We start from the raw sequence: 23,106 nt of genomic DNA, 5'->3' as shown, positions 1-23,106 counted from the left end.
CCTCTCCGTGCAGCCAAGGCACCTTTGGGATGTCACCTTCAAGCTCTTGTGCCTGCTCTGTTCGTGTTGTATTACCCTAGCAGCAGGGTTTTGCCCAGTTCAGCTTGACCCTAGGTTGACTTGGGCATATGTGTGAGGCATGGAGGCTCAGGCAGCTGTTGGGATCTTTCTTTTGAGGCTAGCAGCAGCTCTGGGTGCTGAATCCCAAAGTCACCCTCCGTCCCTGCTGCACTTGCTCAGCTGACAGGGATGCCATGAGGCTGTGTATACTGAGATGTCACAGGAGCCTATGAGAGCAATGAGACCTTGCTGCCTCTTCCTTGGTGTCTGCCTGAGGATGAGGTGAACTGCACTTGCAGACATCCTACAGGCAGTGAGTGTACAAGGAAGCACCGGTGGTTCCTGGTGGTTTGGAAAACTGCTGAGTCCTCAGCAAAAGAAAAGTGCTTTTGAAATGAGGAAGAGGAAAGATCAGGCCTGGGGCTGAGTATTCAGGACTGACAGGACCACTCACACTTCCAAAGGCAGCATACCATTTCCTGAGATACCTGTTGGATCTCAATTCATAAATGAAGAGTTGTTTGTGGAATTGACCTAAAACACACTCCCCCACATCCTGTGTGCTGCTGATGGAGGTGGTGGTGGTTCAAGGGAAGCCTTCTCCCTTTCCAAAGTAAGAAGAGAAGCAGCTTCTGCACTTCCAAGGAGAGGCAGCATCTCTAGGCATGTAGTTCCTGTCTCTGCACATTTTTCAGTCTTTCCTTCCTCTCTTCTGTGAAGCAGCCTTCTGAGGTGAAGGTAGGAAAGCAGCTGTGTTGTGGTGCCTTCCTGAAGTGATAAGGCACTAGTGCCCATTCTCTTTCTTCTCATCCCAAAAGAAGACTGCTGTGAATTTCTGTATCAATGGGCTTTCATAGCTCTTCCATTTTCCCACCTGCTTTCTCCCTCAGACCTTCTGGGAAAGGGAATGAGTTCAGCCTGTCTTTGGCAGTGTGGTAGCAGCAGCTGAGACACCTGAGCAGTTCCTCACCTTCAGCTCTTCCCAGTCCACTGCAGCAGATGATACCAAGAGCTGCAGCTCCAGATGCTATATGTCTCATCTGCCTAGACACCTTGGGCAATGCTGCAGTTTAAAACCTTGCCTCCATACATTCTGCTTTGGTTGCATTCCAGCCAGAAGCAGAGGACAAGATGCTGAAATTCCACCATACTCTCTGTTGCAGTGGGTGCACATGCAAAGGGTTCCTGCTAGCAGCCAGCACCAAAACATCCTGGTAGCCACTTTCTGCCATAATCCTGCCAGCCTACAGAGACTGCTGCCTGTGAGAGTCCAGTATTCTCCGATCACATTCTTTTAGATATTCCAAATGTGGAGGGAAATACAGAGTTTTCTTATTTGAGGTTATTTGCAGTTGCATGGGATTTTGATTTACTACAGTGATACACCAACACACAGAAATCATAATAGATGTTGAAAATATGCTTAGCAGACTACTGCAGTTACGAGATACATTAGAATCGCAATATAAATGTGAATATCATTATCAGTCTCTATAGTATGTTTATTGTCACAGTGCTCGGCCTCTGTATTTTTCCAGAATGAATACTTGGGTTGAAGTCACCTCAGGCCTGCAGCTCTCTCTTCAGAGCTCTTTTGGTTGTTTACTTCTTACATTTGTTGTTGGGCTGAGCCACATATACATTCCTTATGCTGGTCTGGTTGAGTTGTTTATGGCCATAGGGATATCCAGTGTTGAGTTTGTGTTCCATCCCCTATCGCTTTATGCCTGTAGTCCTCTTTGTCACATCCTGTAAATCTGCTTCCCAAGGCTTTTGTTACCATACCAGGCCTGTCTTTTTCTTCACTAATTCATTGTAACAGACTTACTTACAAACATCTTGTTTTGCATAGGACTTGTTACTGCTATCTATATAAAATTATGGTTGTACTGTACAAAGATAAAAGTAAAACAAATTAGCCATACAAACACTGTCAAATTATGAAAATTGCTTCACAGCTGAACCAAGTAAAACAATTTTCAGTCATGCCAGGGAATAATCAGACAGAGCAAGCTTCAGTCCTGAGGCCTTGTAAACTCAGTACAGACTTCAGCTATGACTTGTTTTGTGAAACGGTTCACATAATTCATATAAAACACAAAAGTGTTATAATTGCTAAGTTACTATTATGATGTGTTGACCCAATTTCAGAATTCTTACTGCTGAACAAAACTACCCAAGCTCCATGGTGGGCAACAAAATTGTTCCTTCATCACCCCCTGAGTCCAATAGAGCTGTACACACCTGGAGCTTGCTGCTAAGCGAGGTTCTTCTGACAGGCTGAATATCTGTTTTTCAGGCTTGCTTCAGTTTGTGTTGTTTGCTTTGTCACTTCATCAGCTACTAGTTGTAGCTGATATCACGGCTACATCACAGCAGGCAATATCACTTTCTCAGAGAATGACGTGGATCTACAAAAAAGCAGAAAACAATACGCTAAATACCTATTATGGTTACATGAATTTTTTAAAAAAATGCTATTAATTAGAGTCATGGGATCTAACACCTACACAGGCTATGTTATTTTAGCAATAATTAAAAATAAGACTAATGTTGTCCTGCTGTGGGTCTACATTTCTTTAATCAGGGACAGACCACTTGTTACACAACCACTTGTTAGACTTAGCTAATACAGCCAGTTTATCTAAAACAAAGGCACCCTTTAGATTCCTCTGGTATTAAGACGAATTTGTCTTCTTTTGCAACTGTTGTGGTCAATCTCTGTATTATTCCCCTCCAAGCCTCAAGGACATGTAGCCTCTACTTATCTCTTCAGAACATTCCTCCATTCACATGTGTATGTGTGGGGGGGATGGGATACTTTAATCCATCACACTACTATGGTTGCAGTGCGAAGTGAGAGCCCTCTTTGGAGCCCATCAATGTGGCAGCTCTTTGGAGCAGTGTAACTCATTGTTCTGATGAACCTGAAGCCTAGACAGTTCGGCCTTCTTTGGGGACTTACAACTGCTGTTGCTGAATTACACTCAGAAGTTCCTTCATGAGATTTGTGTGGTGGTCGTGCAGCACAGAGGCCTGCAACGAACATGCCAGGTGTGGCTGCTGAGCTTCTGGCAGGCACAAAGGAAGCCACTAGGCCTTGTCATATCTGGCAGCTGCCACAGGTGCAGCCATGTCTCCAATGTCAGCACCGAGTCCAACCTGGACTGTTTTCCCTCAGATCCCTGGGCATGAGGAGCTTCCCAGCACTTGTATGCTGTTGCTCATGAGGTCCCTATAGCCTCATTTCCTACCCTCTCCCCCCACCCCCATAGCTGTGGTGAGGCTCTGACAGCAGAGCGTCTTGAGCGGGAGGAGAAACCTGGAGACTGTTGCTGACTCCTGCTGGCACTCATGGCAGCAAATTCTTGTTGGTCAGCTGTGTGCTTGTGGGATACTGGAAGCCCTCAGCAGAGGACAGCCCTGAATGGGCTGTGCTCTCCTCAGAGTCTGAGCACTAGGCCGAAGCAGAGGAAACGGAGCTGGACAGAAAAAGCAGCTAGTGTGCCAACCTGGTTGGAGCCACAGAAGAGCCAGTGGGGAGCCACAGAAAAGCCATGCTCCCCACCCTGCTGAAGGAGACCAGCTGGAGCTGCTGAAGCTGCTGCCATGCTTTCCCTGGGAGGAGATGAGTCCTGGGAAGGGCAGATGGAGGGCATGGTGAGTTGTACTCAAGGCTGCAACTGGAGCTCCTCCATTCCCAGAGGGGCAGGTACTGCTCAACTGGAGCTCCCAGCTGCACAGAAGGGGGAGGGCAAGAAGCCCTGACCACAGCAAGAGACAGTTGTGGCTCTGGTGTGAGGATGGAGCATGGGAATAAAGCCTGCCAAAGAGATGGTCAGAAAGCAGAGGCAGAAGCAGCCAGAGGAGCCAAAAATAGGAACAGATCAAGAGGTCAGGACATTGGCAAGTCACAGAAAAGCTGGAGAGGCTTTAACAGTTGTACAAGCACTCTGATGAGGAGGCCAGTGGATCCCAATATCATGTCAAGGACCACAGCAAGAGCAGTTCCAAGAAGAGAGACAGGTATCACTCATCTGGAAGAAGCAGTGCCCAGAGTGGGCACAGCCAGAAGTGGAAGGTGGAGGAGCACCCTGATGGGTACTGCAGTCACTCAAGGCACAGGGTTGGGGACAGAAGACTTAGAGAGACCCAGCCACAGGGAAAAGGAAGGAGCACTCTGTACTTTGATTCCTCAGAGAGTGAGAGGAACTATATATGCAGCACTTCTTTCTCAGGATTATCAGTGTAATTTTCTCTTCAAAATGTCTACAGATGGAACAGGTGTGAACTGGCTATGTGCAGGGTACAGTTCATCTCTATCTGTCTAGTCAGGACTTTTTCTATAAATGTATTTTAAGTGGAATTCAGTCCTGAAGTCCAGATGAGATTTTGTGGAAAAATAGGAAAGGGGTCATTCTCAATGTGTTTCTTAAATGAGAAGAAACGGTTCTCTGTTCTCCTTGTGGGCATGCCTGCACAATTGCATTAGTGAAGTCTTGGGCCTGAAGCAGAAGCCTAACACTTCAACTGTATGTGGCAAATGCTTTGCTCTGAGATAACCAGAACAAAGAAAGTAATCCAGGTGGATTGCTGAAGATTCTTGCAGTGTGCAAGCCTAAACAGTTAAAAAGCAATTTAAGAAGCTGCTCTTGACACATCTCTGCTGTTGATTAGGGAAACCCAGGGTTGGCGAGGCTTACCTTTAACTTGACAGCAGTCTGACAGTCAGGAATGAGGGGAGAGTGAAGTGGGTCCAGGGTCAGCTTCATGAAGTGCCTTAAGCTGCTGAACTTCAGGAGCCCATCTGTATGAGTCCCCAGATTATGGAGCATGATCTTGTTGCAGAGTGAGTGTAACACAAGGAACAAATACAGTGATCTGTATAAAAATGTTTGGTAATACTCGCTGTGTTGCTTAGCCCTGTGCAGCTTGATAGTGGGCAGAGAAAACCATAATGGCGGTATCAAGCACGTACTATACAGGTAGCTCTGAATTTGCCCATGACTATAAGAGTAGTGCATTCTGAATACACACACAAAAATCAATGTACAAAGGTTCAGGTGAGGCTCTGTTTCCAAAGGCCTCTACTGACCCTAGGCCAGACTGCACTGATGAATGAACATGTTCACATAGGGCACAGTCTCTTGCAGATGTATGTTTCCAGACCTGTGAGATGACATCCAGACCAAATGAGTTCCACAAGACTGGCCTGAGGTACCTTGGCAATCATCTGCTGTACCAGGACCAATGTGATGTTTTGGCTCTGGGAAGGGCAACTGCCCAGCTGCAGAAGCAGCTTGTTCCCCCAGGTCTCTAGGTCCAATGTAGTTGTGGGACACTACAGCGGACTAGGGTAGAACTGACACCCTAAAAAGGGGGACTGCAGTAGAGCAGGTATCCCAAGTTACTGTCAGTGACAGATTGGACCTGGATGCTGCCTCAGTGCATTGGGTCCCCTGACTATTCTAGCATGGGGCCATGATCAGGCAGGTGCAGTGTACAGGGCCTCAGTTTTCCCTGAGTGATTTTTAACATCTACAGCTTTAATATCAAATTGAAACGTAATGCATTTGCCTGACATATAGATTCCTCACATCACTGGGAGGATCCAAGGAGAAATGAACTTTCTGTATGCTTTCCTACTGCAGTGTGAGCACTACCACCTGTCTCTCTTTTGAGTGTGTCCTGCAAAGGTTTGTACTCCAGAGGCTATAAAAAATTCAGAGAAAGAGTAAACACTCAATAATATATCACTAATATATAGCAATCAATCTGATAGAACCCAAAGTGATAGCTATGTATTGCCCACTGCATGTGTGCGTGTGAGGGGGGCAATGCGTGTGTTCAGTGCCTTCCCCTCTTTCTGCAGGTCTGTGACCTGGAGTTAAACTGGCAGTCTGGTAAAAGTGGGTGTGGTAGAGGCTGTTCAGGATCAGTAAACGAAACTCCTCTGCTCCGTAAGAGCAGGAAGCGCTGGGTTGAAGGAGATGAATCCACTGCTGCTCATGTGTGGTGTTAGGTAGAGCTGTGGGTCTTCCTAGACTGACGTGGGGGCTTCCAAGCTGCCAGTGGGACCCTGGATGATTTGTGGGTTTGTGTGGAAAAGTGCCCTTCCTGGAGACACAGGCTGCGCTTGGCTGTAGAAGTAGTTATGTCGAAGTTCCTGTGACCTTCTGTGGCACAGAGCTCGTGCATAGCAGCCTGCTGAGCTGTGTGCATGAATGCATCTGCGTACAGGCGGTGCTGCCTGTAGGAATTGGGTGTGTGTGTGTGTCTGTGCCTATAGCAGCACCGTCCTGTATGCGTCTGTGCAGACGTGGCCAGGTTGCTGAACTGCTGTGTGTCCATCAAGTGAGCGTGCTGCAGGAGCTGCTGTGGAATTGGTCTGGCTGGTGGCAGAGTTGGGCTGTTGCCTGGGTGGGGTGGGAGAAGGTGGAGGCAGTGCTAGCGTCTCTGGGTAGGCTGAAGTTGGCAGCATGGGCTCTGAAATGTGCTGTGGTCTGGGAGTCGTCTTCCTTGTGGGCTTGCCGCTGGCCTGCGTGTGGAGAGGGAAGGTGGAGGGGTGTGCTGCTGCGGGCAGGGAAATGTGCAGGTTGTCCTTTTTGGACCAAGGACGTCTGCTGCCTTGCCTGTGATGCCTGCGTGTTGCGTGCCACAGCAGTTCTGCTGCTGTGTTGGAGGGAGGGAGGGAGGTGTGTGATGCGTTTTTGGCAGCAGGCAAGGGGAACTGCTTCGCAGGAGGTGCCCTTGGAGCAGATGTGTCTTCTGAGGGCTCTCTGGAGCGTGGTTTTGTTGAGAAGCGGACTTGAGCAAGCGGGCTCTCCATTCTGCCCCACGACTGCTGAGAAGTCTTGTGCCGTCATGGCCAAGTTGTGCTTCTTGGGTGGCTGAGGAGCGTGGAGGACTGGTAGGTGCTCCAAACTCTGCAGCAAGCAGCAGCGGGGTGAAGGGAAGCAAGCGTAATGCCCGCAGGACGGTAGGCAGAGGTGGTGCGAGAGGAGTGGGGTGGCGGGGAGCGTGCGTTTCCACTGACGGTCTTGCCGAGGGCCGTGCCGCGTGAGGGCTGGAGAGGCAGCAGCGCAGGCCTTGGTGCGGGGAGCAGGAGTGGGCGAGAAGCCTTTGTGCTAAATGTGGCGGGACCGGAGGAGGAGAGCAGCACAGGCGCAGCCGTGTGTCCCAGGTTGCCACTTGCTGTGCTGAGGAGTAAAGTAGCGTGTGCTGGCTTTGGTGCCCGAGTTTCCCGTTGCTGCGGTGTGGGGCAGCCTTGGCAGTCAGCTCGTCTGTGAGGTGCTCCCTTGCAGGCCGCTTCGTTACCACGGAGCGACTGGCTCGGTAGATTCCTGTGTGAGCGCAGTGGTGTCAGGCAGCGGCAGGATTGCTCTGTGAGCGCGGCAGAGCTGGTGGAGTCAGTGCTCCGCAGTGCGCGTGCATCCCGGCAGAAGTTCCCCACGCGTGGCCTTGCAGGAGCGCGAGGCCTTCTGGCTTGCCGGCTCTTCCCCAAAAGCTGGGTGTGCTGTGCGCGAGCTGTGGCAGCCCGGCTGGATCCCGTTTGGGGCAGTCGTGCTGCTGGCAGGCCGGAGAGCAGAGGTAACTGTTGGCCCCTAAGCGAAAGCCCCTCTCACTGTTGTGGGGAAAGGCCCGACTTGGTGCTGCGTCTTCCGCCGAGCTGTGGGTCTTGCTAAAACCGGTGGCCTGTGGTTTAGTTTTATCTTTTAGAACTGTCTTGACAGGCCCAAGTAGCAGTCTGCGGACATCGGACTCGTCCAGGCTGGTGTGCAGCGCGCCCGGTGGTTGGTGCTGCGTGCTGCTGCCCTGTGAGGTGCTTGTGGCCTTTGGGAGCAGCAGTGGGGCGAGTTTCTGTGGGTGTATTCAGCCAGGTTGGAAGACGGGCTCCAAAGAAGACCGCCGCTTCGACCTCGACGTGCCGGCAGATCGGGGCTAGCGCTCAGGAGCGAGAGAGCTTGCTCAGCACGGAGTCAGTGTGGAGCGTGTTCTTCCGGGGAGATCTTTGGACCGCTTTTTCGGAGAGCAGCGCGGACTGATAGTACGTCTGGCCTGTAGCATCTACCTTTGAACCTCCTAGGTGTTTTAGACGTGGAGCTGGCTTCAGCAAAGAGCTCCCTTAAGCCCCCATCGTGCAGAGCCCGTAAGGTGCCCTGGGTAGGCAACGTGTAGTTTGGTTTAAAACTGGATTTGGAGAGGGTTGTAAACTCTGTCGCTGTGCCACAGGGGAGAAGTCTTGCTGCGAGGTAAGGCGCCTGCTGATGCAGTGGGAGAAATGGTGTGAGCCGAAGCACTGGACTGGGGGAAGTTTGGGAGAGCTTTGCCGTGGTGTTTCTTTTTTCCTCTGGCCAGGATTATGGCCTAGCAGTGGCCCTGGCTTTTCTGTGCTGTGGGTTGTGTGTTCTGGTGCTGTGTGAAGATCCCAGCATGCCGTGGGCTGACTTTTCTGTGCTGTGGGTTGTATGTTCTGGTGGTGCGTGAAGATCCCAGCGTGGCGTGTGCAGGGTTAGGCTCCGTTGGGTTTCCTGTGGAAGAGCCGTGCGTGGCGGCCAGGTGCTGTGGGGTAAGCCATGGTGTGAGCTTGGTGCCTGAGCTGTGGTGTGAGAGCTGCTGGCGTGAGGATCTCTCGCTCTGCATCAGGAGGGGCCTTACCTGGCAGCAAGACTTCTCCCCCGCGGCACAGCGACAGAGTTTACAAACCTCTCCAAATCCGTTTTTAAACCGAACTGCACGTTGCCTACCCAGTGCACGTTACAGGTGAGGTGAGGAGAGGTCCCGCTGCGAGAGGGTGTGTGTGCTGTGGGGTGGGAGCATGCGAGGGCAGGGGTCAGTTGTGGTGGTGGAGCCGTCGGTGCCTGGATTCCTTGGGTCTGGGAACAGGTGAGTCACCGAGCGGTGGATTACTTGCTGGTTTGGGTAGGCAGGCCAGGTGTTAAAGCGGGCGCTGTTATTGCGAGTGTGTAAGAATGCTTCTCCCTCTTGTTTTGGGGTGCAGGAGGTGTAGGTGAAGATGCTGGAGGCCGACCTTGTTGCAAAAATGCTGCGAGCTGTTCTTCACTCCCACAAAAATGGCGTCCCCTTGGCAAAGCTTCAGGGCGAGTACAAGTCGCTGACTGGGGACTGGATTCCCTTCCGGCACCTGGGACACGGCACGCTGGAAAGCTACCTGGAGAGCATCCCGGGAGTGGTCCGAATCGAGGAGAACAAAGTGGGAGAGGTAAGAGGGTGCCTTGCCTCAAGGCAAGTGCGGCAGGTTGGCTCCAGGCCGGCAAGTTTTGTGTTTGTGAGGTGTGCAAGGTTGGTCCCCTTCCCTCTGGCTGTGCCATGCTGATTAGCGTCCCGGTGCTGTAGGGTGTGTGCGAGGGCCTGTTGGAGGGAGAAGGGTGTAGCCCAAGCGCCCGTTGCTTTTCTGGTGGCGGAGTGGAGCGTGGTGTTTGGGAAGAGTGGGGTGTTGCAAGGCGTTGTCCCTGAAAGAGGAGGCCTGGTTGGGAAGAGCTGTTTGTGTGCCAGTGGAGCTGTGTTGCCTGCCTCAGCCTTTCCGCCTGTGTGGGGCTATTGCAGGGGTTGTCCTGGGGAGCGGCGGAAGGTGAAGGCTTGTGGGTGTGCCTTGACTGTGTCTTCAGGGTGGGCTTAGGCTTCTCTTTGGCTGCAAGGGGGGTGTGGTGGACGCTTTGGCCTGGTGCTGTGAGCATGCGTCCTTGGGGCTTGTTTAGCAAGCCAGGTCTTGCTGTGCAGCATTGTTGCCACTTCACTGGCTTTGCCTTTTGCAGCAGGTGAGCAAGCTAAAGAGTGGGGGCTTTTTTTTAGTTTGTTCCAGACCTGTGTGGGCTGCAGCCGTATCGGTAGCGTGATTGCGGATTGGTCTGGAAAAGTTTTGTGCTGGTGTCGTTGAAGGTGTCCTGATGGCTGCTCGGTGAAGTGGCTGTTGGTTTCTACCTTGGGCCTTTCTGAGCATGACACAGAAAGAATTCTCCCTTTCCCTTGAGAGCATTGCTTGTCCTCTGTGTAATATGTGCCCTGCAGATGATGTGCAGCTCTTGAAGGTGGCTGGAGAGGGAGAGGATGAGCATCCGTGCTTTGAGGTAGTGCAGGTTGGCAAGCAAGATGTGTGGAAACAGCAGGAGCATGTTGTTAAGTGAGGGGGGGGGCTGCAGGTGATGCCCTGCAGGCGTATTCCCTTTAAACATGGAAGTGCCAGCGAGGCAGAACTGTGGGAGAGAGCCACATAGGCTTTCTGGGAAATAGCCCAGCTGGACACCTCTCTGCAGCGCCTGCCTGCTAATGCACACAGCTTGGGGAACAAACAAGAGGAATTAGAGGTCTGTGTGCAGCTGCTGAGTTAGGATCTCCTTGGGATCATGGATATGTGGTGGCATAGCCCACACAGCTGGCGTGCTGCTGTTGATGGCTACGGGCTGTTTTGGAAACAGAGGCTGGTCAAGCAAGGTGGGGGAGTTGCCCTTTATGTGAGAGAGAAGGGAGATTGCGTGGAGCTCTTCGTGGAGACAGACGATGAAGCAGTGGAGAGGTTATGGGTGAGGATTATAAGCAAGCTGAGTGATGTTTTTGTGGGTGTCTGCATGTTCAGGGAGTAGTAGTGGCTGAGACCTCCTTCAGACAACTGCAGGAAGTGTCCCCTTGGCAGGCAACAGTTCTCACAGGGGACTTGAGCACCCTGGGTATCTGATGGAGGGACAAGAGCAGGACACAAGCAGTGTGGGAGGTTTCTGGAGTGGGAACTTGATGGGAACTTCTTGACTTAAGTGACTGAAGAGCTGGCAGAGAGGGGTGCTGTGCCGGACCTGCTACCAATGTAGGTGGATGCAGGGAGAGGTGACTGGGGAGACTCTAGAGCCACTGTTAGAACCGGCAGAGATGGGGTTAGGAAAGCCAGCATGGATGTTAAGTTGAATCTGGTGAGGGATGTGAAGCACAAGAAAAGCTGCTGCAGGTGTATCAGCAGGCGAAGGAAGCCTAGGGAAAACACAGGGCCAGTGGTGAATGGCAGTGGTGGCCCAGTCTTGGTGGATATGGAGAAAGCTGAGGTTCTGTCTGCCTAGTCTTCAGCAATCACAGGTCCGTGAAACCAGTGGGAAGGTGCAGGGTAAGGTAAACTTAGATGGTCGGTGGAGGAGGGTGAGATTAGGGAACCCTAAACAAAGCTGGACCTGCCCAGTTCCACAGGCCCTGATGGGAAGCATTCAGGAGTGCTGTGAGAGCTGGCCGATGCCGATGGTCCTGTGAGGCAACCCTCATTTAAGTTTGGAAGGCCATGCTGATTGGGGATGTTGCCAGGACTAGAAGGAAGCAAATGGCACTCCTGTGTTCAAGAGGGGCAAGAAGGAGGACCTAGGGAACTACAGGCAAGTCAGCGTCACCTGATCTCTGTGAAGGTGATGGAACAAATCTTCCTGGAAACTGTTTGCAAACAGGTGAAGACAAGAAGGTGACTAGGAGGAGCAAGCCTGGCTTTATGAAAGGGGAGTCATGTATAAGCAACTGAGAGGGCTTCTGCAGTGAGCTCACTGGCTGAGGGGAGAGGTGTGGATGTTTCTCTTGACTTCAGCAAGGTTTTTGATACTGTCTCCCATAAGCTCATTGTGGACAAACTGATGAAGTAGGGAATAGATGAGTGGAGCGTGACGTAGACTGGAAACTGTTTGATCTGCTAGGTTCAAAGGGTCGTGATCAGTGGCACAAAGTCCATGTGGAGGCTGTAATGAGTGGTGTTCAAGCTCTTTGTGAATGACGTTGGGGATGGGACAGAGTGGCCCCTCAGCAAGTTTGCAGCTGCTACAAAACCAGTGCACCCAGTGACTCTGCTGCCTGCTGTTCAGAAGGGCCTTGAGAGGCTGTCAAAATGGTTTGAGAGGACCTGTAGAGGACCTCTTTCTGGTGAGGATGTTGGAAGGCTGGACCAGGTCTCCCAGAGAGGTTGTGGAATCTCCATGTATGGAGACTGGGCCAAAACTAGCTGGGCCACATCCTGAGCAACCTACTATGACCCTGTGTTTAGCAAAAGGGTTGGACTAGGCAATGTACGGAGGTTGCTTCCAGCCTCAGCTCTTGTGTGATTCTTTGCATATAAGGACTGGGCGTGTGAGGCTGTGTGTGGAGAGGTTACCTGCGCAAGCTCTGGCACTAGCGCGTATGTTTTCTGTGTTGGGGGTGAGTGTGCAGCTGGTTTCCTCTCTGATTTCTAAGCATGACCTCCTCAGATGGTAAGAGCCTTTGTTCTGAAGGATCTGAGAGAGACCCCCAGCATCTGCAGCAGCCGGGAGGGTGAGCTGAGCCAGGCAGCTGGAGATGCTGGGGCTGTGCAGTGGAGGAGAGAGGAGAGGGAGGATGAGCTGGAGTGCCCTGTAGCAAGTCAAGAGCGTTGCCTTGTTGTCACTTGTGTCATGCTTTTGGGTTGGGCTGAGAGGCTGAGGAGAGCTTTTGAGGTCTTGAGTAAGGTGGTGCTGCTGAGCGGTGACTTACTGTCCTCCTCCTCCTCTTCTCTTGTTAGAAAAGCTGTTTTCTCTTTTCCTGAGCATCTCTCTGCTAAATGTCCAAGGTGTCTGTAAAGTCCTGGAGGAAGTCCTCTTGTCCCCTGCTCATGTGCTATATTTTCAATGTCTGTGCTTGCTTGGGAGCACAGTGTTGTGCATGAGTGAGGGTCCTGCCTGTGGCTAAGCTTGGACCTCAGCGACTGTTTGCTCTTGTCCCTTTGGTACCCTGAGCAGGTCACTTGCCATGCTGTTGCTTGCACCGAAACAGTGCGGATTGCTCAACTGGTAGCCCGGCAGAGGAGCTCCAAAAGGAAAGTGGGACAACAAGTGAACTGCCAGATGAGGCTGAAGAGCACAGCTCCTGTCACGTTAGTAGGTAAGACACAGCAAGCTGAGGAAGGCCCAGCTACAGCAGATGGATGTGTAGTTGCAGCAGTGAAGACCTTTGCTCTGAGCAAGTGATGCTGATTGCCACCAGTTGTGTGGTCCTGTTAAAGAGTAGTTGTTGTGGCGGAGTGTTGCTGGCAAGGGTGGTTGTGCGTAGAGGCTAAGGTGTGTGAGGCAGCCCTTCCCAAGAGTGTTCTTGAGTTGCAAATGAGAAATGTTCTTGAAGGACAGCGGGCTTCACTTGCACCTGCCCTTTGCAGCGCGTATGTGTGTGGGAACAGTGTTTAAGCTTTGGAGGTGTTGTGTAGCTGTGAGTCTGTGGGTGTTTCAAGGAGGAAGAGCAAGGACCGTGGTGGGTGGCAGGGATCAGCCATGCCCTCCTGGGGAGAAGGAGCCTCCTCAACCGTGTCCAGCAGCGCCCGTGTCAGTGTTAGCGACTCTCGCTGCTGTTGTAGGTGCCCCAGGGCCCCGGCATTGCTGCATCCTTTCATCTCAGTGGCAGAGGCCATGGCAGTGGTTTTCCAGAGGCTCTGGGGCAAGCGTCCGTCCTGTCGCCATGCTGCTGCTGCTGCTGCTGCTGCCCAGGCCTTGCAGCAGCCAAGCCTGATGTAGGTGTTACAGTGAGGTTTCAGGGGAAGCAAGTGGCAGTGGCATGACAGTAGGGTGTCTTCCCCACGGTGTGTGTCCCAGGCGTTAGGTTCTGTCTCTGTCTCTCTGCTTATTTTTCCCCAGAACCGTTTTCGGTGCTGGGTGATGTATCAGAGGGTCCGTACCGGACGGCATACGAGGCAAGCGGGCAATTCCTTGCAGTCCTAGCTAGAGCTTTGGGGGTGGGGGGCCGTCTGGTGACGCTCCCGTAGTGGTCTCCTTCCCTTTTTGTTCCAGAGTGTGCCTGGGAAAGCGGTGTGGCTGCCAAGGTGTCTTTTGGGAGAGGGAAGAGGGGCTGCAGCCAGTTTTGTTGCCCCTGAAAGCATTAGCGGTGGGCATGCCAAGTGTCCCGGGACGACCCGTGCTGAGCGCTTTGGCCGAAGGGAAGCCGGGGGCTCCGTTGCTGAGCTGGTGGTTGCTGCTGCTGGCTGTTGCACAGGCTGGAGAGCATGTGTGTCAGTGCTTCCGTTTTGTGTTAGAGCAGCTCCTGGCATGCTGGGATTTGGAGGTGCCTGCGTGTCTTGAAGGTGGGAGAGGGGGGTCTGCTGTGCGATCTGAGGAGAGACAGGCTCCGTGTAGGGCAGCGAGGGCCAGAGAGTCCGAGGCAGGCTAGCAAGCCTGTGTGTGTGTGGAGAGGTGGCTCGGGGTCTTCCTGGCAGGGGGCCTTTGGAGTCCCCTGGTTGCAGAGCGTGGTGCCTGCTGGGGCTGCGAGATTCCCTCCTCGCCTGCAGTAGGTGCTGGAGTGGCGGTGATGCCGAGGGCCAGCAGCTGTGCAGTTCCTCTGTCACCCTTGATCTCTTCTTGCCTTTCTTCTGGCAGTGTTTTCTGTGGTTCCTCCTCTTCCCCCTGGGAGGTCTGTGGAGCTGAGGGCTCGGTTGTTTGAGGCAAGAAGGGTTTTGGGGTGTGGGCTTGCGAGCATTGTTTGGGTAGCGTGAATGCCTGCGTCCTGCGGGAGGCTTGCCAAGCTGGAAGCTCTTCTGGACAGATGACAGTAGGGTGGGAGGAGGCAGCATGAAGTAGCCTGTGCAGGCTGCCTCACAGCTGCAGAGAAGCTCTCTCTTTTGTCCTGAACCTGGCTAATAGCTTCCTCTTCTGGATCTTCCTGCCTCCCCTTCCCTCCCCCTCCCGCACCTCCTCCTGTCACACCGGTGGTATCTTGTACGGAAGAAGAGGGGTGATTTTTTTTTTTTTTTCTTCTGCAGTGGCACTTTTGGTCTGCTGCGGCTCAAACTCGCCTGAGCCACTTCGGCCCTGCCTCGTGGGGGCAGAGGCATTTGCGACTTGAATTAGTGCTTGAGAGTCACCAGAAATTCTTAACAACAGGCCCAGCCTTCTCCTGGATGTCTGAAATGACCACTAGGGCTCTGACTGGCGTGGTGGGCACAGCTTAGGCAGGAATGACACTTTGGGATTGCCACTCACGCTGGTTTGGAGTCTGCAGCCCTGTGCCACGGGCAGCTCAGCCACTTCCCCCCTGCTGACTGCTCTGAGCTGCCAGGTTGCCGGAGCTCGGTCGGGCTGGTCAGCCTTACGTTGCCAGGTACCAGTCAGCAGCTGAGCAGCTTCTTTGCCGGGATCTGCGCTGTCCTTTCAGGAAGGGCAGTGACTCTGCCTTTCCCAGGCAAGGTCCTGCAGCGCAGCCCGGCCCCCCGGCTTTGGGCCGGTGTGGCAAGGTTTAAACGTCAGGAGCCCTCATTCTGCTTGCGTGTCACTACAACCTCCTTGTGTCTCTGATATTTTCTGTGCTGAGACGTTTGATTTTTTTTTTTTTTTTTTTGCTCTCCAGTGGCATCGCAGCAGCCGACCCTTTGTTTGGGAAGCTGACCTGGTGACGCCTCTGCTAGTGTAATAAAAATAGTTGTAAAGCTGTGCTTGCTGACCATGTAGCCTGGGGATAGTGCTCTGAAGTACTTCAGCCAGCAGAAGTTGGTCTGGTACAACGAGCCGGTAAAGAGTGAGGTGACCAAAAAGTTGTTTAGCAAAATCTGGCGCAAAGAATAGTGTGCCGTGCTCCTCTGCAGGTGCTCTTTGGTAAGGTCTCTGGTGTGGTGGGAGTTTGGGAGGAGGCAAAACAGAGGATCTTCCCCCAGGGGTGGTTTTTTGGGAGCTGCCTCAGGCAGGTGGAGTTACACTGAATGCCCTCCGTGTTGGGTTGCGGGCAGTGCTGCCAGGGGAGGTGAAGTGCAGCCTGGAAGATGGGTTTCAGCCATGACTGGCTTTGGTATCTTACAGGCTGCATGGTTCTTCCTGACTGTGATGAGACACAGGTGTCTCGTGTCTTGGCCTGCTGCCATCTGGAGATGTGAAGTGAGGTTTTGCTGGTCCCTGGGTGTTGTGAGATGAGGCTGTAGCGAAGAGATGAAGGCTTGTGGCCGAAAGCGTCCCGACTACTGAATGTGTTTTGCGGAAGGATGGATCCCCTGGAGGGAGCTCTGTGCTGTGCCTGAAGACTCTCTGGGGTGGGTGGAGGAACCTGTTGCGTCAAGAGCGTGGGACAGCATTACTCATGGCTACGTCTGGCACCTCTTTAGGAAAGCCCAAAGGAACTTTGCGACAACCGAGGTTGATGAGCAGCTCAGAAGAAGGCAGCAAGAGGCCCGTCCCCCGGCCGCAGAGAGGCAGAGGTATGGCGTACGGCGTGGTGAAGCCCACTGTAGAGAGCGCCCTGCCTGCCTTGCCCCTAGCCGCTGGAAGTGGACCATCTAAAGACATTCCCATGCAGAGGCATGTCACGGTGATAAACAGGTCAGTGTGTGTGTGCGCACGCGTGCACGTGTGTGTGTGTGTGTTTGGGAGACAAAGTGGAGCGTGGTGGAGAGCACTGGCTTTGGTGGGGTGAGGAGGTGGGAGCTGTGGAAGCAGGTAGGTATACGTAGCAGAGGACCGTTCTGCTGGTCCTGCGCGCAAGCGGTGCTGTGGGGTTTGGGAGAGCAGGAAGGACTTTGGGCTTTGCTTGCTGTTAGCTGGTCAGGAGAACGTGCTACACTTCCAGTGCTGCAAGAGCTTGGAGCTGCCTGGGGACTCCCCGCTCCTGCTGCCACTGGGCTCGCACAAGGTGGATGGGGGAGAGCTTGTTTGGGAGCGGCAGCGTGTGGTGTTCGGTGCCTTGCAGTAGCTGAGCGAATCCATGTGCTTGCTGCATGTGGGCTGCGTGGTTTGTGGAGGCAGCCTGCGAACGCTTGCCGCATGAGCGGTGTATTTGGGGACGTGGGAGTCCAGGTCCAAGGTTACTGCTCTGTCAGAACCTGGTCTTTTGACTGTGTGTAGGTGGGAAGGCAGGAAGCAGAGGGCACCCCTTTGCCTCTGTGGGTGGTACTGAAGGGTTCCCTGTGTTCTTGGCCTCCTAGTGTCTGCTTGGGGAGGCCGTGTGCCACCGGGTCATGAAAACTGCGCGTGGCACGGTGGTTGTTTGCTAGAGCAGAGCGCTGAGCTGCTCCAGTCAGTGCTGCAGGAGGCTTTCTGTGTCAGCTGGAAGTGAGGCAGAGCGCTGAGGGTAATTTGTGTCTGCAGGGGGCTCCTTGTTACCTCTTTGCCACCGTCTTGATGGCGGCGTTAGTCTTTCTGGGTCATTCTGCGAATCCTTGAACGCAGCGGCCGACTGGCGAGGTTTGGCTGAGTTTGGATCCGGGGTGAGGGCCTGCGAGGCTGTTGTGCTGGCTTAGCATTGCCCGCTGGTTTTCAGCTCTCCTCTGAGCATCTCTAATCCGCCTTGGCTTACACAACTGCTGTGCCATCGTTTCCCTTTCTGCGTTGTTTACGGCTGCCCTGGGTCATCAGATGCTGGAGCGGGGAATGTGCTTGTTGCGGCCACATTGTGGCCGTGCTGAGTCTCCCGTAGCCGCGATTGTCCTGGTAATCCTCGCCAGGTCACTGGGCTCGCTTAGAACGAAGCTCGCTTTGAAGCGGAAAGCGACTGGAATGCCACTTGGAAGCAGGCATGGCTGATAAGAGCTCCGAGCAGTGCGACAAGTTAATCCTGCAGTGGTGGCTGCTTTTTATGGGCGACCCAAAGAAAGAGCGAGAGGGTTTGGGCGCATCCCTCGGGCGAGTGCCGTGTGTGTCGGAGCGGGGGGAGCAGATGGTGGAAACGAGGAGCAGCTCACGCTGTTTGTGAGCGAAGTAGCTGCTGCAGCTTGTGTGCCCGCGTATAGCGTGCTGACAAAGGTCAATGCTACTGCCTCTGCGTGTTCCCGATGCTTTGCGAAAGGCCTAGGTTTGCGGCTGTGCTGTGCTGGTACCGCTTGGGCCAGCGCTTTCCTTGCAGATAGCTGTCTGGCCGCAGGCTGTGTTGTTGTGACGTTTGCTTCTGCTGCTGGAGGGGCAGGTGCCCGGGGAAGCGGCAGGCAGTCTCTGCAGATGCTCATCGGGTTTGTTATGAATGACCTTTGCTTCAGGGAAGGGCTTTCCTGAAGGGCTGGAGACGACGCTTGTGTTTGGGCAGTCCGCAGCTGTGGCTGTAGGAGCAAGTGTTAAGGCATGTGCAGGCCTTAGTTAGGAGCTGCAGCTGCAGTCCTTTTGTGCTGAGCACATTGATCTCTCTGCTCTGTATGGTGTGGGCTTGGCCTCACAGGCTGTGCAATGCTGTGACCTCACATCCAGCCTTGAGTGTAGCGCTGTAGATCCTGGTTCTTGAGCCTTTTGTTGGGCTCCCTTGACTCCCTTTGGAGACATGTTTGTGAGGGCCAAGATCCCCATGCTGCAGGAGACTCAACTTCCCCCTTCAGGCTACTGGGGACAGCTGGCCCACCCCAGGGAACAGCTCAACAACACCAGAAGAGATCAGTGCCAGCAGAGCAGCACTCCTTCCCTCCCCTTCCCAGCCTTCCAGGAAAACCTCCAGCTGCTCCTGGCAGCTCTGCAGACTGCTTTGGAGGCTTGAGCAGCCTCGCGTGGCCCTGCAGCTGGGAGTCTTCTCAGCAGCAACAGTCCTCTGCTGGGACATGAGGAAGCAGGAGCCTTTTGTGGACACTGCTGTATGTAAAGGCTCAGCTTTTGGTCTCTAACAACTGCAGCCCCAAAACCTGCTTTCCTATCCAGGTCAGTCCAGAAGAATCAGGCCAGCTCCTGCTGTGTCCACTCTGGCATGAAAAAGCACTGTCTGCTCCCAGCTGCGGCAGAAGATGCTTGGGTTTGACAACATGTCCTGGATGTGGGCAGGCACCCTGCTGATATGGGAATACAGGACAGGTGACCCAGGGGCAGCAGGAGGGACCCTCAAGGAAAGGTCTGGAGACAGCTGAGAGAGCAGCCACACATACTCTCTTCTGCTCTTGACATGCCGTTACTGCTTCTTTTCCCTCCGAAAACTGTATATAGTTTTGAAGGAAGTGACTTTAAAAAAAATTGAACAAGTTGTACATACATAAACCAAGTAGTTGCAGCATGAGCATATTTGCATAGACACGTTAGACTGTTTCTCCTGCAGTGACTTCAAGAACCTACAGCAGTAGCACATCCATGGGTGGGCACAGGAAGCCTTGTATTCATCGCATTGGGGCTGTTGCTGTCCCCAGTCAGAAAGCAAGAGGGCAGCAGCCTCCATCTAATGAGTGAATATGGTTAACTGCCCATCAAAATCCATGTAGCTGTGCCCAGTAGCAAATAGACTGGATTGTAAATCGAAAAAAAAAAAAAAAACCCACCACAGTCAAAATGAAGATCCATGTTTTTGTGCTGTGATGTTTTCATGACACTCCTTCCATTTATGCCAGCATAAGACTTGGCAGACACTTGGCAGATACTTAAAACTGGAAAAAGGAAAGCATTGTACTCTACAAGGCAAATTTAAACTGCTTCTGGGAAGTTTTAAGAGCTTTGGGTTTAAAGTTTGTGACAAGAGCTGATGATACATGACTCTTGCATACTGAAAGAGTATAAAGAATCTTCATTATACTCATTTGTATCAAAAGGAAGCCTGACGATACCAGGATGCTTATAAACAGCTTTATGAAACAACACTGCAAAAATAGTTGGTCTGGTGAGAAGTTGTGGGCAGGGGATGGTTGATGAGGAGTTCAGAATAGGGTGGAGATACTAGCAAGAGCCAAACATTAGAAACAAGGGAGGCAGCGAGTGGTGCTAGCAGCAGGAGGGAAAGGTTGGACTGGAGAGAGCTGGGATGCTGCAACCAGTGGGAAGAGGAGAGCACTGGGCTGAGCAGGGAAGAAAGAGGAGCAGCTGGGGGTGGCTGTGGAAGGAGATGAGGGTTTGGCAGGAGAGGCCAGGAAAACTGGGCAGCAGGAGGCAAGGAGGGAGAGGCTGGGGTCAGGAGCTGAAGCAGCGGGAATCAAGGTTGGCTGCTGCGTGTGCCTCGTGCTGGTGAAACACAGCTCAGCATTGGCTGAGCTAAACCCTGTTGGTCCTTGCTCCTGCCCAAGCTCGGTGGCAGTCCAGCAGGAGAAGTGTCTGCTCCATTGATGGAGTGAGTGAGTCTACTCTCCCTGTGTGCTGCAGGGGGACTGAAGGAGGCTCTTCCACTTGGGGTGTTTCCTAGTGCATGCCTGTGCTTTGTCAGAGGCCTGCTGAGAGTGTTGCAGGGCCCCATCAGCATCCGAAAGGTTTGTCTGGGGGAGGTGCTAGCGAAGACAGTAGCGGGCGTTGCTCCATGGACTGAGAGTCACGGAGGCTGGTGGCCCAGGCTGTGGCCTGTGTTTTGTTGAAGAGGCTGCTGCAGCGAGGGAGAGGCTACTGCAGCCTGCCCTGCAGGAGAGCTGTGGCCACGGGTGCACACACATCTTCCTCGCTTTCTGTGTGCTTGTGTCGTGAGGCATCACGTCTGTGAGTGGCGTAGTGCCTGTGTTGTGACAGGCAGAGGACAAAGCTCTCGCTGCCCTGTTCAGGTGGGTCTTTGGAAGGCCGGAAAGCCTTCTCTAGCTCGGCAATAGAACTGGCTAGGGGGCAGCTTTCTGCAGGCTCTCTAAGGGAGCGTGCGCCTTCCCGAGCTGATGTCTTTGTTCGTCTGTGGCCGGTTCCCCTCCGCTTGTTCTAGGGAGCAGCGTTCTCATGCTTTGATTTCCAGCTACTCTGGTGCAGGTGGTTGTGTAGAAGACCTGTGGTGCACCCCAGAGGAGTGCCACTGCAGTGCCATTTGTAGGAGGCTGCTGAAGAAGTGTTTGTCGAGGAAGGGACCATCCTCTGGACAGAAGCTCGTGTGCAGCACATCTGAAGCTGGCGTGGCTGTGCTGAGAGGAGCAGGAAGGTCCCTGGTGGACATGGTTGCTGCAGGGGCTGCCCAGGAGTGTGGAGCTGCTGGGGCTGTGTGCTTGGGCTTTTGGAGACTTTCAGGAGGGCAACGTGCTGGAGTGGCTGAGCCCTGACGGGGAAGAATTTGCAAGTGAGTGGATGTGTTAGCAGTGTCCCCAGCAATCCTTGGCTCGGCCCAGCCTCTTGTGTACCAGCACAGACTCAGAAGCAGTCTTATAGCAGAAGAGCCAGTCCTCACCTGTGGCCCTAGCAGAGCATTTGAGAGAAGTCCTGAGTATGGGAGGATTGCCAGAGAAGTCCTGAATGCAAGCAAGGTCCCCTAGAGCACATTTCCAAGGATTGTGTCCAGACAACTTTTGAATATATCCAAGGAAGGAGACTCTACAACCTCTCTGGGTTACCTTTTCCAACGCTCTGTCTCCTTCGCAGTGAAGTTTTTTAATCATGTTTAGATGGAAAAAAAATTTTGAAGGGTAGAAATTCTGTCATCTTACTGGTGCCCTGTCCCAGGACTGCTCCAATTCCCTGGGTAAGAATTATTTCCTAATGTTCAACCTGAATATCCCAGACTGCAACTTGTTGCTCTTGCTTTTTGTTTTATCATCTGTTATTACTGAGTTTGGCTCCATCATTTTTGTATTGCTCCATCATTGTTTGACTCTGTCATTTTTTTCCATTAACTACCTCCCGTAGTTGTTCTAGAGTATTAGCAAAATACACCGTGAAGAGGAAGCCTAAACTGGGCAAGGTGGAGTTCAGCTTACCTGATCCTTCCTTACAATAGATCTTGGATGTAGGGAGTGATACCTGCTTCTGGTTGGAGCATGACAATACCAGCATCAATCAATCAAGGCAGGGCTTCCCTGTCCCCCAACATGCTTAACTCTCCCCCCCACTATCACCAAGTTACTCCTGTGAGAAATCAATGGATTTAAGAAAATTTGCCTAAGGCAGGATGGAGAAGTGTGTGTGAGGGCTGGGAGTGTTTGAGCATTCAAAATGGAATGACATGCCTTTCAAATGAGATATGTTTCATTAAGAAATATATTGGCATTGAAAGGTGATAAGTTACAGATAAGCCATTCCAAAATGAGGAGGTCATTTGGTGGAATAAATGCTGATACAAGCAATGACATGGAGTTTGTCAATTGTCCTTTTAACTTGCAAGTGTGTTCATCTGGGGACTATTGGTTCCTCTGACTGCACCATCTTTAGGAGAGGTGATTTTCAGGTGTGTTCTCATGTGATGTTCTCTAAGTGTCACCACAGTATAAATGTTTCATTTCTTTTAATGTGTCTGTAACAGCTGTTGCATCTAGAAGTGAGACTAAATAAGGTATGAAGGTATCTGCCTCAATACATGCAAAGGAAACAGCAGCCTCTTTATAGGTCCCAAGTGATATCACCAACACATATGTGAAAAGGCTGGGGTGGACATGCCTTAGCTGATCTCAGCATGGCTCTGCTTCAGTCCTGGAGAAAGTTCAGCGTCATCCCTCATACAACAGTTCTCCTGCTTTGCTGGGATGTTGTTTGTAGGCCTAGGAATTTGAGCATGAATGTTTGTATGTGCACTTTCATTCTGAATCAGATGGAAGAGACTTGCAATCTTAAATCTGTCTGCCTTCTCCAAGTCGTTGAGGGGATAGAATTTCTCTCTTAAGGGGAGAAAAAGATTTGTCTGCTGTGAAGAGGAGCTAGTTAAGCCAAACAATTAAGTCAGTATGATTTAACTTTATAGAAATGGAGGAGGACCCATGTAGGGTGGAAGCAAAGAGTTCTTTAAAAAACTTAATGAGCAAAGATGCTGGAACACTCCATAAAGCCAAAACAAAGACAGAAGTAGTGCTTGACTAAATTCACAGACAGAATGAAGTGAGAAGGTGACATTCATGAGCAGATAGAATAGCAGAGAGGAGGACCACAGACGGAGGGTATGATCAGGTGAGAAGATGGAAAGAGCAGAGTGGAAGAGCACTCAGTAGCAATTCTGTAGAGACATTCCTCCTTGTGACCAGATATGATAAATTACTTTGCCTGGGGCCAAAGATCTGAGACTGAGATATTTACTCACATGTTCTCCCATTTGTCCCAGTCCCTGCCCCAGCACTTACTTAGGCTATGTCCACGCTGAATGAAGATTCTGCCCCAGCTCGGGTGCTGGGACACCCCTGGGAGTGAGTCTAGAGGCTCAGAGGATCTTCTGTCTCAGCAGCCACCACGTGCCTTCCTGTTCCAGCCTTGGGCACAGTGTTGCAGGCTGACCATCTGTCAGCTGGCCCTCTCAGGCACGAAGGTAGGTAGAAGGTTG

General features: G+C 52.4%; 1 protein-coding gene across 1 annotated transcript; it reads left to right on the top strand.

Moving 5' to 3' along the window:
• The first annotated feature begins 5,017 nt into the window (after positions 1-5,017).
• On the top strand, positions 5,018-21,579 carry LOC134153481 (uncharacterized). Its single transcript, XM_062599717.1, has 6 exons — positions 5,018-5,023; positions 5,933-5,963; positions 7,883-8,107; positions 9,062-9,283; positions 16,124-16,337; positions 21,489-21,579. Exons 1-6 carry the CDS (start codon positions 5,018-5,020, stop codon positions 21,577-21,579), a joined length of 789 nt encoding a protein of 262 aa, XP_062455701.1.
• The last annotated feature ends 1,527 nt before the right edge of the window (positions 21,580-23,106 follow it).

Source organism: Rhea pennata, chromosome Z, assembly GCF_028389875.1.
Source record: "Rhea pennata isolate bPtePen1 chromosome Z, bPtePen1.pri, whole genome shotgun sequence".
In the NCBI taxonomy this organism is placed as follows: Eukaryota; Metazoa; Chordata; class Aves; order Rheiformes; family Rheidae; genus Rhea; species Rhea pennata.
The sequence above is the reverse complement of the archived record's forward strand: the minus strand, read 5'-3'. Positions and strand labels throughout refer to the sequence as shown.

Coding starts and splice junctions, on each gene's coding strand:
- LOC134153481 (XM_062599717.1), top strand. Junction 5,964..7,882: donor GGAGTTAAACTGGCAGTCTG/GTAAAAGTGGGT, acceptor CTGCCCTGTGAG/GTGCTTGTGGCCTTTGGGAG. Junction 9,284..16,123: donor AGGAGAACAAAGTGGGAGAG/GTAAGAGGGTGC, acceptor GCACCTCTTTAG/GAAAGCCCAAAGGAACTTTG.